Source organism: Gossypium hirsutum, chromosome D05 (genome assembly GCF_007990345.1).
Source record: "Gossypium hirsutum isolate 1008001.06 chromosome D05, Gossypium_hirsutum_v2.1, whole genome shotgun sequence".
In the NCBI taxonomy this organism is placed as follows: domain Eukaryota; kingdom Viridiplantae; phylum Streptophyta; class Magnoliopsida; order Malvales; family Malvaceae; genus Gossypium; species Gossypium hirsutum.
Window position 1 is genome coordinate 1,138,238 of NC_053441.1, and position 18,364 is coordinate 1,156,601.

The 18,364-nt window shown below is 34.3% G+C and overlaps 3 protein-coding genes and 1 pseudogene across 5 annotated transcripts; 1 reads left to right on the plus strand and 3 right to left on the minus strand.

Moving 5' to 3' along the window:
* Window positions 1–938: 938 nt before the first annotated feature.
* On the minus strand, window positions 939–4,466 carry LOC121217432 (nucleolin). The gene is made up of 3 exons (XM_041093016.1): window positions 3,569–4,466; window positions 1,973–2,228; window positions 939–1,554 (listed from the first exon to the last, which is right to left on the minus strand). The coding sequence occupies exons 1-3, from the start codon at window positions 3,893–3,895 to the stop codon at window positions 1,181–1,183; spliced, it is 957 nt and encodes a 318-aa protein (XP_040948950.1). The 5' UTR covers window positions 3,896–4,466; the 3' UTR covers window positions 939–1,180.
* Window positions 4,467–5,187: 721 nt separating this feature from the next.
* LOC107907310 (syntaxin-32) lies at window positions 5,188–8,823 on the minus strand. Its single transcript, XM_016834647.2, has 5 exons — window positions 8,132–8,823; window positions 7,461–7,708; window positions 7,212–7,384; window positions 6,240–6,428; window positions 5,188–5,724 (listed from the first exon to the last, which is right to left on the minus strand). The coding sequence occupies exons 1-5, from the start codon at window positions 8,370–8,372 to the stop codon at window positions 5,565–5,567; spliced, it is 1,011 nt and encodes a 336-aa protein (XP_016690136.1). The 5' UTR covers window positions 8,373–8,823; the 3' UTR covers window positions 5,188–5,564.
* Window positions 8,824–10,897: 2,074 nt separating this feature from the next.
* On the plus strand, window positions 10,898–15,319 carry LOC107907311 (probable ADP-ribosylation factor GTPase-activating protein AGD14). Of its 3 annotated transcripts, none has more exons than XR_001686871.2 (13): window positions 10,898–11,240; window positions 11,365–11,426; window positions 11,525–11,612; window positions 11,689–11,750; window positions 11,830–11,923; window positions 12,090–12,530; window positions 12,833–13,351; window positions 13,482–13,601; window positions 13,672–13,779; window positions 13,874–13,954; window positions 14,261–14,376; window positions 14,460–14,505; window positions 14,749–14,845. XR_001686871.2 is itself a non-coding variant. In XM_041093017.1 (13 exons), the coding sequence occupies exons 1-13, from the start codon at window positions 11,136–11,138 to the stop codon at window positions 14,776–14,778; spliced, it is 1,926 nt and encodes a 641-aa protein (XP_040948951.1). In that variant the 5' UTR covers window positions 10,899–11,135; the 3' UTR covers window positions 14,779–15,319. The 3 variants fall into 3 exon arrangements, 2 of the variants coding, with proteins under 2 accessions (XP_040948951.1, XP_016690137.1); XM_041093017.1 differs by having other exon boundaries at window positions 10,899–11,240; window positions 14,223–14,376; window positions 14,460–14,521; window positions 14,749–15,319; XM_016834648.2 differs by having other exon boundaries at window positions 10,899–11,240; window positions 14,223–14,376; window positions 14,749–15,319.
* A 246-nt stretch (window positions 15,320–15,565) lies between these two features.
* Window positions 15,566–17,746, minus strand: LOC121217433 (transmembrane 9 superfamily member 11-like; annotated as a pseudogene).
* Window positions 17,747–18,364: the final 618 nt, after the last annotated feature.

An 18,364-nucleotide genomic window follows, 5' to 3' on the forward strand; every position in this document is an offset into this window, starting at 1 on the left:
CATTGCTTGTTGGGATAAAAAAAATCGAAAGAAAAAAAAATTAAATTTTTGAAAAAAGTATATTAATCTAAACTTACATTTCTCTCAATTTTTTTTCATTTTAGTATTTTAATTTAAAATAATATATTTCCAGAATAAAGATAATTATATATTTTTTTTTCACTTTTCCATTCAGCCAAATACACTTTTGAATTATCTAAATTCTATGAACCTTACTCCTCCTAGTTGAGAGCCCAAAATTATACAAATTTTCTCATATTAATATTTAAACTTTTTTATCCAATATCGATACTCAAATTATGACTCCGTTATAGATTTTTATCAAAAATATTCAATAATACCACACAAAAAACATTGACGCATATAGCCAATGGAAACATGACAAATGTTGATGTGACACCCTTTAAAAATATTTTAAATTTTAAAAATAACATATAAAACTTAAAATATATATTAAAAAATACATAAACTTTAAAATATATATATAAAATAAAATATTTTAAAACTAGTAAAGCTAATAAAGAACTTGAGTGCTTCACTCTATAAGTAATACTATGATTTTGTATTCTCAAGGCTCATATTTTGCAATAATTTCTAAACTTGGTCATCAAGAATATTGAAACATACATGGGGGATTGTTGTCTGTTGAGTGGACAAAAACAATTATACTCCCATTGTATGATGATATTGATAACCAATAATGATTCTGGAACCCCAACAATGATGCTTGAAAAAAAATCCTAATAAACCATTTAACCATTCCTCATGGGGGGTGGTGACACTAGACATCATAGAAGCACTGGTTCTAAGTGAATATCGAAGGTGCATGTGGCTACTCATAATTACTAATGGAATTGCTTTGCTATAAAAAGCATATATCATTGGCCAATGCAAAAAATGCTTAGCAGCAAGAATATGTAATGCTCAAATATTTGAAATGCTGTCCAATGAAGAATTTTTAGCATAAAGAAGTGCCATAACAAATGAGTTCCAAATCCATGATAAAGGAGAAACAATAGGATCCAAAAAGCAAAAAAAACAGATCAAACTTTCTTCTCGTCCATTCAAATAAAACTAAAACAGTCATCTTTTGGCCCACTGTTTATTTCGCATTGTTGAATGAACAACGAGAAAACATGTTCATATATGTATATGTAATGTAGAACAAAAAAGGAGGCGTTTACCGCACTGGTTGCTGATTGTAATGGTTCTTCTCTTTCTTCTTTGCAGCAGCAAGCCTTGCACTCCTTGCAGCAGCCTCTTGTGCAGCAGCTTTTGCAGCTGCATCCATGTCTTTACTGGATTTCTTCTTCTTCATAGATGCCATCTTCTTTAGCCGCTCTTTCACGTCAACAGCTGATGCATCCTCCTCATTCTGTTCAGTTCCAGCAGCTTCATATGGCCCATTGGTGGCATCTGTACTCGTCAGCTGATCCTGTGATTCTTTACCCTCCTTCGATTTATCCTTCTTTTTCTTCTTCTTGGCACTTTTAGACTCCCCTGGAGGATTTTCCTTCTTTTCTCCCTCTCCATCTTTCTTTTCTTGTGCAACATCTGCAGTATAAGAGATAACAACCAAGCTTAGAAGAGACTTCCTTTATGTAGATATTTAAGCAAAGAAATTGTTCTGGACTAGAAATGCCATCCTTCATACGTGCACGGGCTTATTTACAGCCAAGCAAACAACATATAACCTTAAAAATGATAACATGTAAATATAAAAAGGTTGCGTGCATGCTTGCACTTGAGAGAAAATTTTCAGATTTTCAAACTTGGACTCACGAACAGCTTTAAGGTTGTTATGCATTGTGTCCCAAGAGACAACTTGAATCATCAACTACTGTTGTCGCAACAAAACCATCTAAGATTTGATTCTACTGTTATTGGAACTTAACGAAAGGAATACATAACAAAAATACCGACTTTCCACAAAAACTAGGGGCAAAATGTTGCACTAAGTTGGTTAAATTACCACGCGACTCATCCTGGCCATTGCTCTCCTTCTGTGTTACTCCAAAATCAGCAAGAAGAGCCTCCAGCTCAGCAAGCTCCTTTTTCTTCCTCTCTTTCTTTGAAAGTTGTCTTTCTGGCTCCTTAGGTGGCAGAGGAACTTCAGGAACCCTTTTTGGCAAAGGCTCAGGATGTACTGGAACCTCTGGTTCATGATCATGATCTTCCTCTATATCATCATCACCTTCATCTAAAATATCTTCTTCACTCTCACTATCCTGTCATCCCAGATCAATTAAAATTTAATGAGACATAGTTTGTCCAAAGCAAACTAATTTCCGACTTTCATCCTGTATCAACTATAGTCATCCAATCATACAGGATAAATGATTTATGCTCAAGGGACTCATCTTTTTGACGGAGTAACGAAAGAACAAATGGACCTGAGACTTGGGAAGGCCCAGAAGGAAACCAAGCTGGCTCTTTGCCAGTAACTGTAGTCACAATGTTATATCTTATATGCTATTCACTTATTCTCCAAGACAATTAATCCAATTGTTTTTTTTTCCACTTCTTCTTCAACCTTAGATTGCAAGAAGCATAAAAATGAATTTCCACTTAGAAGAGAGAACTAAAATAAAATCCGACATCGTAATGATTTATGCTTTTAAGTGACAAGACTACAATAAATCTTTAAAGTACTAAACTAAACCACAGGAATGAAAAGATACACCAATATTCCTATATATTTTGTTGACAAACAAAGAGGAAGTAAAATCCATGTCAAACAAAAATGCAGGAGTGTGAAAGTAAATTGGGTTTCCTTGAAAAAATAATACTATAACAAAAAGTCCAGATTTTGGGAAGCTTTTAGCAAAGTGATCCTCAAGTGCTGGGAGCACTATACTACTAAATAAATTCCATTAAATTAGAAATATATATATAGAAAGAAAACCAAAGCTAAAATTCACCACTCATGATTTCAATAATATCAAAATAAAATATGAAAGAACAAGAAGAAAAACACCTTCCATGGAGAAAGACAAAACAGAATATCTTTTCACCTTAGCTAACATAATAGCTTTCTTAGTAATACAATCAGAAAAATTAGCATTCTAAAGATAAATAGATGTGCAAAGTCTTCACTATGAACTTGCATGATTTTAATCTACTTCCGGTAAAAAAAGACCTTAAGTAGCATCTATCGGCTAGTAAATTTCATAATCTCCTGAAATTCAGTAGAACCTTCTGAAAATAATTTCTATAGAAACATTCTCATATGAATTACTATCACCATAAATACCTCCAATTTAACATCCAATTTAACTATGATATATGAGAACCCAAACATCTCAACCTCACGCCGAACTCCATAGACAAATATGCTAACAGTTTAAGCCATAAAGCCATTGGTCCAACTATGGGATGCTTAAGGTTCATTTTCCAATCATTGACTAAGAGGCTTCCTTTCCACAATTTACCATCGCATAATCATCCTCAACCATTGAAAATATAACAAAATAAAATCAACAAGAACTTCACAAAATTACACTAACTGATTTCATAGCAGTCAAATTAGAAGAAAAAAAACGATCGTTTAATCAGTAAGTCAATTCACCTCTTCGTTGACGGTCTTATCTTCATGAGACGGCTCGGAGGATCCCCAAACCGACTGAGGAGGAGCGGTTGTAGCATAATAATCGTCATCGTCATCGTCATCAACATCGGCCCATGATTTGACATTAAGCGGTGCCGGAGCCCAAAAGACCTGCGGTTCAGATTCTTTTTGCGGTTGTGATTGCTGAGACTTAGAAGAAGACTTTTTAGAAGAACCTCGGTCCTTATCAGACTTCTTCTTCTTCCGTAGAGTTTCAAGAGCCGCAAACACGTTGGTGTTGTTGATCACCATAGATCCTTCGTCTCTCCTGCTTCCTCCTCCCACCATCTCTCCCTGTTCCCTCAAAATCAAATAACAAAAAACAGTCGAATCGACAAATATACGAATATTCGAAAAAAAGTACTAAAAAAAACGAAGATCGAGATGCTAAAAACGAGATTTGTTTTTTTTTTTTAAATTAGTGTGAGATGACGAGATGATTGTTTAGGGTTTGTTGAAAAAGGAAGTGATCGTATATAAGGAAGGTGAGTATGTTTCTGGTGAAAAAAAGCTTAGGGTTTGAAATGAAGCGTGTTTGTTTGCCGAGTGTTAGCTAAGGCCGTGGGGTAGGGTTAGGTTTATACTGGGAGTGGAGGAGATAACGTTAAATGGTTAAATGGGTAATAATAATGTGATGAAATTGGGGAGGATGATGTATGTGGGTGAGGGCAAGATGGACGAAATCAAAATAATGTGGTATTTTAAACCCACAAATGGCAAACCACAATCTATCTGATTACAATTATAATTTCTGGAAATTTCAATGCGTGGTAAAAGTCTTCAACCACATTTGTTCGCGTTCGCACAAAACAAATGTAATTTCCCCCTTTTGTTTGTTTGTAACAAATGAAAATGAGATTTCTCTTGCTTAAATTATGATAGTTATCGATTTAATTTTTAAATTTTAATTTCTGTGGAATTGTGACAATTACCCACTTACTTTTTACATTTTAGTTTAATCAATACTTTTTGAATTTTAAATTATAATATTTAAAATTATGAAGAGAATTTGTTTTGTTTTAATTTTACTAATTTATGAACTTATATATACAAAACTCACACTAAATATATTAATACTTTAAATTAGGTAAAAATATTTAAAAAAATGAACAAAGCAATGTATACAAGATAACCAAATAAATTTTGTTCATTTTTACTATTAAAAACTAATTCCTAAATATCGTTATAAAATATAAATAACACCTAACATGTAATTGCTTAATCATTTCATCAGTTTTTTATTGTAAAAATAAATAAAACTTTATATCTATTGTATAGACGCTATTTTACTCTTTTTTGAGTGAAAAGACAACATATAATAATCTTTTAATACAAGTACTACCATTATACTTTTACCCTTTAAAAATTACTATTCTATCAATAAAATCTCATTAAAGATAAAATCATTTTAAAAACATTTGATAAAGGTAACATCATAGGATTCTGACAGGTCTAAAAGAACCCCAGGCTCTTTCACTTTAATTACAAAGCATATTGAAAACTCTAAATGAAGGAATTTTTTATTCCTTTAGCCAAGGAAAACCATACGAATGCAGAGCAAAATAAAGTGAATCACAATGTCAAAGCAAGCAAATCCAAGTTTAAGTTGCTACATATATATATATATATCATCAAACATTGTAAAAGCAAGGGAGAATAATAGGGAGCAATTTTGTCTGAATAAAACTCCCCGCAATAATTAATTTGAATTTTAAAAAAAAGGGGGGGGGGAAATAGTTTCTGCCACTCTCATTGTTTCCAATTTACATGTACCCTCTACATACACATCAGGCAGGGTGAAAAAAACTTTGATGCACAACTGGGTATTGTGGCTTAAACCAAAAAGGATAGTGTTATAATATTATATATATAGCAGTAAGAAAAGGCGGATAGGGCAGGCACTATCATTTTCTTTCTCTCTTTTCAACCAACCATCTCACTTTATAACTGACTATGACTATGCCACAAAGAATAGGAAAACCATCAGGAAAAATATCAATACAAAAAATATCTTCATCATCAACCACCTGTTTGACGATATGCCGTTTAGGTACTTGAGCAATTGTCCTTGTGCTCCCTCCACTTTCGCTAAGGTGTCGTCCATGTTTTCATCAATCCTGACAACAAAACATCACCACGGTCCAGTAGTCCATATATCAGTTACAAGATGAATGCTAAGGGAAAATATCAATACATTGAACAAAATGACTTCTCAAATTTTCCCAAATACCAAACCATGATGCACACCCGATAACTAAGAGTAGCCAAATAGGAAGGACATCTGGCGTAACAACCCAGAAAACTACATTAATAATTCTGTATATAATTTTGAATACCAGGATGATAACCGCCATTTATCTTTGATTATTGAATTCTATCATTGCTTCTAACACAACTATGCAATTACATGACACTCTACTAAGTTTAAGTGCATGAGATTTTTCATAGCCTTAATAAACTATTTGGTCAAACTTCACTTGTAAGCCAAATAATTAGCTTAGTCAAATTAATCAATGACCACACTGTTGCTATAACATTAACAGAATACAGCACGCCATGACATAGAACACCTTACATAGCAAGTGATAATTTAGCAATAAAATACTTTCACATGTTCAAAAAAAGAAGAAACCTGATAGCTATTTCTCCTTGTTGAGAAACCAGAGTAGCTAGCTGGTTGAAAATGGTGCCTAGCTCATGAATTGTAGATTCTACATTTTGAAGAGCTTCAGCTCTGCTCTGCATGTAACTGTCTTGCTGGGGAACCATTTGTTGCTGTTGCTGCTGGAGCAATGGCTGACTCTCACCATCCATCTGCTTTCTGTATAATTAAGAACCAAAAATGAAGTTCATCAGTGTCTAGAATTTCAAGTTGAGATAGTTTCATATAAGAAGTTAAAACCAACTAGAATAAAACAGAATCAGTGAACAATGGTTGGTTCAAAAGAACTAGACAAAAGAAAGGAAAACAAATAAAAGAAGATTGTGAAGAATAAAAACAGATGCAACATCACAAGCACATGCAATACTAGAATTTTGTGCTGTTATGGTCCCAAGTTGCGGATCAAATCATTGGACGAGTAACACAAAAATCAAATCCAAGAAAGAGGCCTTTTCCCTTATTTGATTCCTTGTGGAACTCTAAGGGAATTGCCTACCTTGGAACTCTAAGGGAGTTGCCCCCCTTTTAACTTACTGGAACTTTCAGCTTGTTTTATTCAAAAATAATTAACTCTAAAATAGAGGTTCACAATTTAGGAAACAAGATGCAAAACCTTAATTTCATATTCTAATAAGGAAAACAAAAATATGACAGCAAAGTATCTTAATTAATTAGGATAGTTTCATTTAAACTCCCAAAGAAAATCTAGGAAATCAAATCATAATTAAATCCCAACAAAATCAGAATCCAAATCAAATCCCCTAACACTAAAATAGTACAATAGCGATTTTAAGAAATGTTCCAAGAATATTCAGTAACAAATTATAATTAAATGGACTAAGAATTTCCCAACTAAAATTCTAGACTTCTGAGGGCTAAAATATTTTCCCCAATTAATCAGTCAAGGGTACGTATCTTGTGAAATAATGGTGGTAAATTTACCTCGGAAACAATTGTGATGAAGATTTATTGCCATTGGCCCATTGAGGAAGGTTGTTTGAAGCTCCAGCTGCTGATTTGATGGCCAGAGGACGCTGCCGTACAAAAGGATTTGGAGAATCTTTCGAAGCATTGGATGAAAATAACTGTCTTCTGTTCTCATGAACTTTTAAATTCTGTACAAGGCAATTCAACAAACATCAATTGCCAATGACAAACTAAACGAGCAAATAGAGAAAAACTAAGCCTTACCTCTGTTCGCATGGTGAGAACATCTTTGAACTCTTTTGTTGCACTCATCAAGCGATTCTTCAAGTCATCAACAACTGTGGTTGAATGACTAGATGTGTCACTGGAGATACCACCTTCATTCCTAGAATTGCAGAAAAGCTGAAGGTCTACCACAGCAGAATTAAGTGTAGTGATATCCTGCTTGATAACTGCAGTGAGCTCCTGGATTTCCTTTGTAGGGTCATCGAAAACTGAAGTCCTCTTAGCCACTGGAAAAGCAAGCAAAACACAGGACAAGAACGACATAGTGAATGAATAATATGTGGGATCATAGTAACTATGATAACAACAAACATCAATGACAAAGTCCTACCAATACCTAGTCTGTTTGTCTCCTATTATAGCTGTCATTGACAGTTGTGCACACTGGATTTCATCAAGTTCAACTACAAAATCAGTATAATTTAAACCAGGACAAACCAATGTGGGGAAATTTCCTACTTCAATTCTGATGGTCAAGTCATATATTTTGTTAATTCAATTCCTACCAAACCACGGGGAAGAAAAAAGGAAGAGAGGGGCAGAGATGGAGGAGCATAGTTCTGAAAACTACAGCATATAAACCTCTATTTATTGTGCATTTCTTTAAAGAAATATAGATAATTGTAAATGAAACTGATATAAGCACTAACATTTTGCTAACTTCGAAAGCTTCTGCGAAGTCTGATGAATTCCAAATCCAATCTTAGAAGCCTTCCTATTAAACTCCGATTGATGCGCAACCATAGATCTCTTTTCCTCCGCTCTCGACGTTCTACTACTCGGCCCATTTTGGCCCTGCCCAGACGAGATTGACTTCCTGAACCTATCTGCTACGCTCTGAAATTCTTGCGTCCGATCTCTAAATGATGATTGTGCCACTTTTGCATGCATCTTTTCCTTTCCTTTCTTTTTGGTTAACCTCCTCGGTCTTAAAATCGAAACTCCCAAAATTGAAAATCCCTAAACTAACATTCGATTCCCAATAATTCTTCGATTCCCTTTGCAACTAAAAAAGTAGAAAAATATTGACGGAGATTCTTACTTGAAACGGAGAGATCTGGAACCCAGACCCTAATATACCAGATCGACCTTAATTTGAAATAAAACGAAATTGAAGAAGAAATTTTCGACAAATGAATAAATTGAAGAGTCAGATCCAGATCAAGATCGAATGTGCTTATAATTTGCGACGAGTGAACTTGTTTTTTTATCACGAGAATTCGATTGGCAGTAGAAACTGAAACCAAGGAACTTTTTTCTCCTCGAAGGAACGTTGCTAATATGCTGTTCGCTTAACGTTCCATTGTTGTCATTTAGCTTATGAATGGACTCAAAATGTTTGTATTTAAAATGCTTTAGTAAAGGATTATGTTTGACAGCAAAACAAAAGTATCGTGTCCCACATCGGAAGGAAATAGTATATGCCCCCTGTTTTTAAACGAGTAGTGTAAGACACGTTAAAAAGGTGGAGATGGAGGATTGTTACTCTAGTTCCCTTTCGAGATTTTTCGTTGTGGTAAAAAAAACCCACATGGTGCTTTGATTATTTTTAGATAAATGTTTTTATTTATTTATTTTGAATTGCATTATATTTTAGATATTAAGTTTTCATTAACAAAAAAAAATATATATTCCTTTGCTTTTAAATAAAATTTTTAATTATTTATATAATAAATAAATTAATATTTTATATATAAAAAATTATAAATAATATATTTACGTAGTCAAATATAACATATTGTATCCACAAGTTATTATGATTAATTTATTAACTATTAAGTAAAAAATTGAATAGTGAAATATTTAATTTGTAATATATCAACTTTTTATAGTTTGTACAAATTTTTAATAATGATTAGAACTTTTTAAGTATTATATTTGAATTGTCAAAATAATTTATGTATTTTTAATAGTTATTATTTTAAAATTATGTTGTTTTACATTAAGTATATAAAATAAAACTATATTATACATTAATATGATACACCTTAATTATGGATTCAAAATTTTTTAGTATTATTCAAAAAAATATTGATCTATAATTTTTTAATTGTATTTAACAATTCAAATATTTTACAACTAATTATAATCATTAAAATACATTATTTGAAAAATTAAACATGTAAAAATACATATAAAACATGTGATATTAGAAACTAACATATAAAAAAAAACTCAAACAACTACTGCATCATGTTTAACCAATATTTTATACTTATTTTGTGGTTAAATAAATCCTTAAATCAATAATTTTACCTGTTAAAAGTTTTTAATATTCATAGATTAAAAGAGTTTTGATCCATACATTTGAGTGCCTAGTAAAAGATGTAAACTAAAATTTTATACCTAACCCATCGCATAATTGATCGGGCCTTGATTAGCTCGGTTTATTATTATTTAATTTCCCAATTTATTGGATAAATTTAGTGTGTGTTTTTTACTTCTTTACACTTATATCCTGTATTTATTACCATTATCAAACTTACTCACTATTATTTTCTAAAAGCATTTAACTTCTTTATGTACAATATTAACAACTCAAATCATAATTTTTATTTGGATTTTTTTAATTTATATCTATTCCCTTAAATCTTATCACAAATACTTTAAGTGGATCTCGTTTTTATTACACGAGTCATAACATTATTCGCTTTTCTCAACTATGCATCATCATTGCGTTGAAGTCTTTCATTTCACTTCCATTATCACTTAATTATATCATTTATCTTCCTTCCACTTATTTTTTTTTATAGATTTCATTTAATTTTCTTTTAGAGGCAAACAATGATTATTTAATTATGGACCGGAGTAAACGCTCTAAGTCCAACCCTCTTAGACATCTACTGACCTGGTCATTGTCAATAGATTCCTCGAGGTAATTGTTTTAATTAGAGTTTGTCTCTTTCACCTCAAGATTCGCAATTTTCCATTTTCACTTTTTATTTATTTGTTTCATTCTTTAAGATCCAATCACTATTTATTTATCCAGACCAAAAAATTGCTAAATAATATTCACAATTTGTTTATTTTCTATCCTTCATGTTAAAACATTGTTATATTGTTAATTTGTTATATTTATGTGTTTAAATTTAGTTTTACTTACAATTTAATATTTTTAAATTTTAATATTGTATATATTTCACATGTTATTACAATTAATTAATTTCAAATCATACATTTCATTATTTATTGTATATTATTTTTAGAGATATGTTCTAAATCCATGATTTCTACTTTCCGCCAATTCTAATTATAAAACAATAAAATATTTAAATAAAAAGATTGCTTTATAAGAAAATTAAAGAAATAGTAAAGGGGAATGTGGTGTGAACAAAATTCAACGGCTCAAAAAGGGTCGCCTAACCGTTTTTCCCGGCAACTTTCTCTCTTTTTGTTAGTTTGATTGCTTAATTCAACATCTTCTCATTTCCTTGCTTTCCCTCACTTCTCTCGTTAACAATGAAGTTGCAAATGTTTGTTTCCTGAGAAAAAAAACAATTTCCTCAATTTACCAAATGGACCTATCAAGCTTGAAACTTAGCATTGTCATGTTGTTTTCTATCCAAACGATTGCACGTATTTCTAGTGATTTGGGATTCTGATTCCTTCTGGATGAAGAAGGGTAAATTTTTTATTTCTTTTTTGTGAAAAAAAATGGGCGATAAAAAGAAATTAAAGGAGGATGAGAAAATCGAGAAGTCGATTCGAGCTCTTCTCAAACTTCCCGAGAATAAAAGATGCATTAATTGCAATCTTTTGGTACGCTTTACCTTTTCTCTTGTTTTTCTTAGACAATGCATTTGAAATTTTGTTTTTATCAAAAGCATTGCATTTAATATTCTTTAAATTGAAGTATAAACTTTGAATAATTTTTTTTTGGCAGGGTCCCCAATATGTTTGTACCACTTTCTCTACTTTTGTTTGCACCACCTGCAGCGGAATACAGTAAGTTTTAGTAATTTCATATTTGAGATCTAATCGCAATAATAATGAGGTCTAGCGCACTTCATTTTTGACTTTGAGCGTTTTTTAAATTATTTCAGTAGGGAATTCACTCATAGGGTGAAATCTGTATCAATGGCTAAATTTACTGAAGAAGAAGAGAATGCTCTTCGAGAAGGAGGAAATGAGGTCCGTGATGAACAATCATTTCTGATATCTTTGCTTCCGGTTTCTTATTGCTAACTTGTTTCTCGTTATTTTGCAGAGAGCAAGACAAATTTACTTCAAGGCATGGGATCCTCAACGCAATTCTTACCCTGATGCCAGGTAATCAAGCATCTTTTTCCTTTAAATTCTTTTATGCCTCATTAGAAATATGTCTTGATGCATCTATATTTGCTTTCAGTAATCTTCATATGCTCCGAAAGTTCATCAAGCATGTCTATGTGGATAGGAGATACACTGGTGAGAGGAGTGAAAGGCTTCCAAGTCTGGAAGTGGTAATGTTTCTGGTTAACCACCCACACACCTATATATACATATATTGTACACATAAATTTTATATTTCATGTGACTGATGGCTTAGTCAACAATTTTTTTGGTGCTCTCAATCAAATGCCACTCCAATGTTTTTACTCTTAATAGATTCCTGTACGTATTATACAGGGATACAGGACGGAATCCCCAGAAATCAAGAGGGTCATTGTGTTTACTGGTAGAACCAAAAGTCCACTTTATGGTAATAGGCATGAATGGAGCTCTAATGAAGGATTTAGTCCTGCTGGAAAAAGTGGTGCTGTTAGGGGTTTCTATAATGAGTCAATAAATTCTAGATATGAAGGTTCCCCTAGAAACCATCGGCACATTGAGATTATTGATCACAGGCGCCATCGTGATGGCCCTGGAAGTGCCATACAAAAAGATAACCCCAACATTCGACAGAGAGAACCTGTGACACGAAGCATGTCATCTAGCAACCTATCGGATAGGTCTGCACCTCCAGTGGTGCGCCCCATTAGAGATATTTTGGGGGAGAATGCTCCTGCCTTGAAGGTGGGTGAACATTCAAAAGAAAATACTGGAAAGGATACTGTTGCTAAAAACCAGGTGAGGTTGCTACATCTTCAAGTAATATGACTCTAAAAGGATTTTATGTGTGTATTCGAACCATTTATTTGTATTTGAATGCTTAATACATATAAATAGATTTGTGAATGAACTGACTTCGTAGAGTGAGATTTTACTTGTGCCCAGGGGAAGCTGTGGATGACGCTTTACTTGTAGTTTAGCAGTTTGAAAACTTTGTCACTTGCTTTTAGTAGTTTGGCAGATTTTCGTACCGTGTTACTATTCCTTGTGGCGCTTCAGAACACTCTTTGCACTTATGTTGTTATTTTTACACTTTGCAGAAGATTTCACCACCTAGTGGTATTGAAAGTTTGATTGATTTCAGTATGGATTCTGAGCCGTCTAATGCTGCGGCAACACCAAATATGCAGCAAGTGCCGCCATCAAGCAAAGGTGGTAACCAGTCATCAGATGAACTCTCTTCAAAGGGAAAAGCACCTCCGGCCTCCAATGCAAATCCTTTGGATTTTTTACTATTTGATCTTGCAGCTCCCTCTGCGGTACCTGTTGATAATGTCTCAGCAGTACTGGGCACCTCAGGTGCTCCATCAACTGCATCTGGACAGAACACTTCATTAAACAGTATTTCTCCAGCAGCACCTGAAGGACAGCTTTTCACTTTGACAAGTTCCAGCAGCTCTTCACCAGTTCCACCGACAGTCAATGTCCCACAAGTACAATCCCCTCACGGGCATGTCTTTCCCAGCATGCAAAAACATCAGTCTTCCCTTTTCCCTGCTTCTGATAATAGCTTTTTTACTGAACAAAGTAATCAAACAACTGAAGCATCGAATAGCCAGGTTATCATTGGAATTGATTAGAAGTTGTTGGAAACTAAATAAACCTGAAAAACATAACCGTACTTTAATAAAATATGGTGTGAACTTCATTTCACTTGCTAACTCTGTTGCTTCTTGTTATTATTTGCAGCCCGGTACAACGTTGCTGATGCATAATGCTCAACCCTCTTCCTCTACTGAACAATCGTCAGAAGCCACCTCCAAATCAACTGAAGAAACAAAGTCTGGCGGAAGAAAGGAACTTCCGCAGGTGATGGTTGTCTTCAATTGTGTAAGATGTTTATGAATTCTCTTAACAGTTTATGCTGCCCTTCTAGCAGGATCTCTTTGCTACAAGCTATGGGTCTGCCCCTGCTGCAGTTCCGGGTTGGCAAACTGGTCTACCACATGGAGCTGCGTTTGGTTTGCAGTATTATCCTAATGCAATGGTATCCTGTGCCATAGAATTTTTGAATTCTGTAGCTTCTATGCTTATTCTTGCTTGATATTTGGAATGGTTAAACTTTATGTATATGCTTTCAGCATTCAGCAGCATTTTCAAGCATTTCAAAGGCAAATCCATTTGATCTTAGTGGCGATACGACTCCAGCACAAGCACCACAAGTAGGCACCTAATTTGTCATTGCTTTTTTACTCTCAAATCTTTTAAAATACAAAAAAAGTTTGACTTTTCTAAATTCAGTTGATAATTATCATTTTATGAATGACACTATTTTTATATCAAAATTCTTTTTTGAGGTTTCAAGAGTTTTTATTCTTGTTCTGATACACCGACACGGCTTCTATATCTCCAAAGTATTCATATCTTTTGTATCTATGAACTTGCTCTAACTTCAAAACGTACATGGCTTAATTGTTGATTGTTTTGTAGTTTCCTCAGATGACATCTATTCTTGGGACCCTCCCTAGCATCCAAGATCCTACTGCTTTGTCTCCCAAACCCAGTACTGATGCCCCATCCCATTCATCGCATTTTGCGTCCATGATGACGCCAGAATCACCTTCCACATTGGCTATGCCTTCTAGTAAATTCACTTCTCTTCTAATCATGCTAAATGTTCATACTAATGTAGTTTTTCTCACGCTTACAAGGCGTTTATGATCCTAGGTGCATACATGGGGAATCAATCTCACAGTGGTGTTCCATCTCCCAGGTTACATTTCATTCTGGTAGTCTTCTATTATTTAGCATCGATCACATAGTATTAAGACAGTATTAAAAGCATGCCGATGTAAATGGTATGGTCTAAAAGTGACATGGCTGGACACAAAAACTTTGCAGGCACATATAGTAGTGTTTTCCTAAAACTAGCATGCATATTAAGCTTAAAAACAATGGTTTGTTCTAACTTTCATGAAAATAGAAAACAAGTTAAGATTTTGAATCACAATTGCAGACCACAAGGTATAGGTGGTTTCGGCAGTGATGAACGCAACCTGGGTTTCTTAAATGCAACTCAGAGACCTGCAGGTGGACAACCAGCATCTAATCCTCCCAACACTTTTCCTACAATGGGACCAAATCCATTTGGATAAAGGAAAAAAAAAAGATACCCAGTCATACTCCCATTACTTTTGTTTTGAACCTCTGAAGATCCTAAAGCAAAAGTGAAGTTCTTTTTCTGGTTGGAAATCGGAAACAGAAAAGCCGCATGACTGACTGACTGACTAACTGACTGACTGATGATGTCTTCTGACTTTTGTGCATCTTTGACACAGAATTACAGTATCAAAGACGATCCAATAGTAATGCATGAAAAGTCACGATTCTGGAGGCAATGGAATCCTCCCTGTAAATTTCTCATAGCCATTATTTATTTTCTTTCTTCCTGCTTGGTTCAATCTCCTTTCATTGTCATTTTTCTTTGTTCATCTGTTGTAGTCGCACCATTTTATAATGACCGTAATACTGTAAGAGATTATTTCTACATCCCCATACACATCAAATATGCTGAACCTTTCTTGCTATGATCTCCTCTTAGGGTATTGCATTGCATGTATGAGTTGATTGCTAACTTTATGAACTTGTCATGTACATCACTTGATATTCAGTTTACTCACAATTAAGCAATTTAACCTATAAGTTGGGAACTTTTTTTTTCTTTTTATTTCTTTGCCATGATTAAGCAATACATAACCTTCCATTTTTGTAAACTTACCCTTCAAGCAACCATTGTACTAAAGCTAACTGGCACCTTTATAAATTGAAATTTCCGGATCCTGACAAGTAGTATTTCAGCTTCAATAACTGTATCAAGTATATAGTGTAGGTAGCACAAACAAAGTTACTGGTACAGATCAAATCGGATTATGCATCATAGATTCATAGACATCTGATAAAGAACTAAGCAATAATGTGGAGAATATTTTTATGTTACATTCACTAAAGTTACCTAACAAAACAAACCTCAAAGTATCAAGAACAGGCGATTGACTAACGTAAAGGGGTTGAATTCTTTTGTCACGAGCTTCTTCAATTACGATAGGTGCCGATTTTTTTATATTTGGGAAGGTATCTTCAATCCAGCTTTACCGAAGAGAATAAATAATCCACAAACCAGAAAGATGAAAGGAATCCGACTGTGCCTGTCGCAAACATGATTGCTAGAACCATGAAGAGAGAATACCCCAAGTAGAGAGTGGAGAACACAGGTCCACTCAAACTCTTAAGATCAAAAACGAGATAGTTTATGGAGTACAAGAAGATGTAGATTGCAACTGAACCGGAGCAAAGAAAGATTTCCACCACCATTTCCAGTCCTCCACACAGAGATGCATGCAAGTTCCAGCACCAAGAACTAACAACCGGGATGGGTAATTCTGAACTGGAATTTCCCGAGGGATCTGGTTGGTTCGAACAGGGTATTCGATATGTGGTGCCTTAGCCCCAAAGTATCCACCAATTAGGTGAGTGGAACTGAGATGCAGAACCAAAGCAGAAGTAGAATAACAAAGAGAGAAAACGGAATAGCTCCTGTGCTGTGACTTCCCCGCAACAGGAAATTTAAAGTGGTCAGTATCAAAAAGGCAATGCCAGGGAAGAAACACGCAGCCTTCCAAGCGACGGAAGCCCATCCCCTGTGATCGCCACAGCCAATTGTTCTCCAAAGACGAACTGAAACATAACCAGCTGTAATACCAAGAATAAGGTAGAAAAGTAGCATACCTGTAATAAGAGTTCCACGGGATGCTGGTGACATAAACCCAACAGCAGCAAATAATATTGTCACAACTGCCATCCCAAGGATCTGAACTCCATCCCCAACCATAATACACAAGAGAGCAGGATTGGATGGGGCACGGAAAACATCCCCGACAACTAGCTTCCACCCAGATAACACCTCAGTCATCTGGGCTTGGGCCTCCTTGTCAAGCTCCTCATATCGGGTAAGATCGCGCCTGACAGTCCTTAAGAATATCACAAGTACAATACCAGCAAGGAAAGTGATCACCATAAGAGAATTCAAGATTGAGAGAACCAATGGACTTTGGATCCGTCCATCTTCAAATAAGCATCTCAACGAGACGACCACTTGATATCAATCTCCTCAAAAGCAACCTCATAGGTGAAGACAATTGGCTCACCTTCCTTGATGGGCGTTGATACAGTAGTCGAGTCGCATTAAATCGGAGATGGGTACTTTTCATACATTTCAAGTTCTTAACCAAGTTACCATTATGCGTGGCACTGCAAGGAACAACCTCAAAACCAACAACCACCTATCCATGCACATCCGATCCCCCATTGCCAATACCGGGCATAACCTCGGCATCCCCGATCCCCCTCATACGAGCCACATTCGTTTCCTCATACTTATGAACAAGCACCTTAAATTTCAAATGATTAAACACATAATAGGCGTCCTGTATGTTAACCCCAGCAGGGTATTCTGTCCACCTCAACATAAAACCCTCTTTCTTAGTATATCTTATCGCAGTCAAATTGTCGAGAATCAAGTTAACCTGATACATCTCATCATTCCTCTCCTTCAACAACTTAAAATCATCAGCTGATAACTTATTGGATTGACACAAGAAGATCTCAGTCTCATTAGTATACATCTTAAACCTATACGGTGAGTTCTCAATCCGGTCTCCCATGAGAAGCTCACCAAGATTTTCAGCACCATCCTTAACACCCTCCTTAGGCTTACAAAAGGGTAAACTGTAATAGCTAAATGACATTTCAGTGTCGATGGAAGTTAAAGAATTCACTTTGACAGACAAATAGCATCCAACTACATGTTTGCGAGGGTAACTACCTGGGAGATAAAACCCATATCCAGATTGAAATATCAAACAAATTGCCAATACCCAGGCCGCAAAATTACCCATTAATTCCAAATTTTTTTATCAGATCAGGAAAGCCCCAGATCGAGAAATGAGGTTATCCGATACTTTTTAGTTTTTAAGGTATGTATCTGAGTCTAGTCGTTAATATTTTTTTTAGTGATGAATATAATATTTTAATTTATTATATAATAACTTGATAAAATTTTAATTGTTAAATTAAAATTAATTATTATATATTTATAACACCATATAAAACATCATATAAGTTTAAATCCTAAAATTGTGGCTTATTAGATTAGGTGTAGTTAAATTTATTGTAAAAAAGAAGAAGCAACATACACGTTTTGATGCCAGATATTTTTTTGTGTTATTAGGTAATGCAATAGAAACCATTTAAGAGGAAGTTATATGTGAACGGATTTGGCACCCTTTTCTTCTTTTCTGACTTCTGTCCACATGGGAAAAGCAAGCACACAAAACAAGAGCAATTTACACAAACCATGCCAAATGTCAGCCTTCAATTACGATTCTAAACTAAAAATGTATAAAGGTTATTACAGTCATGTGATTGGATTAGATTTCAAGTTTTCAACAATAAATATTATTAAAGCAACAGTTATGAATTTTAAAAAAATTAAATATTATAAATTATAAAACTAATCTAAAAAACATTTTGAATTCACTAAATATGTATCTTATATTTTTGAAATATACATAACT

What these genes read in the sequence shown, in the direction of transcription:
- LOC107907310 (XM_016834647.2), bottom strand. Translation starts at nt 8,372, where the DNA reads ATGCATGCAAAAGTGGCACAATCATCATTTAGAGATCGGACGCAAGAA. An exon ending in GCTTTCGAAGTTAGCAAAAT is followed by an intron (nt 7,709 to 8,131) that starts GTTAGTGCTTAT and finishes TTGCTTTTCCAG; the next exon opens with TGGCTAAGAGGACTTCAGTT. An exon ending in TCATCACAATTGTTTCCGAG is followed by an intron (nt 6,429 to 7,211) that starts GTAAATTTACCA and finishes TTAATTATACAG; the next exon opens with AAAGCAGATGGATGGTGAGA.
- LOC107907311 (XM_016834648.2), top strand. Translation starts at nt 11,136, where the DNA reads ATGGGCGATAAAAAGAAATTAAAGGAGGATGAGAAAATCGAGAAGTCG. An exon ending in GCATTAATTGCAATCTTTTG is followed by an intron (nt 11,241 to 11,364) that starts GTACGCTTTACC and finishes TTTTTTTGGCAG; the next exon opens with GGTCCCCAATATGTTTGTAC. An exon ending in ACCACCTGCAGCGGAATACA is followed by an intron (nt 11,427 to 11,524) that starts GTAAGTTTTAGT and finishes AAATTATTTCAG; the next exon opens with TAGGGAATTCACTCATAGGG.
- LOC121217432 (XM_041093016.1), bottom strand. Translation starts at nt 3,895, where the DNA reads ATGGTGGGAGGAGGAAGCAGGAGAGACGAAGGATCTATGGTGATCAAC. An exon ending in ATAAGACCGTCAACGAAGAG is followed by an intron (nt 2,229 to 3,568) that starts GTGAATTGACTT and finishes CTGGGATGACAG; the next exon opens with GATAGTGAGAGTGAAGAAGA. An exon ending in TGGCCAGGATGAGTCGCGTG is followed by an intron (nt 1,555 to 1,972) that starts GTAATTTAACCA and finishes CTTATACTGCAG; the next exon opens with ATGTTGCACAAGAAAAGAAA.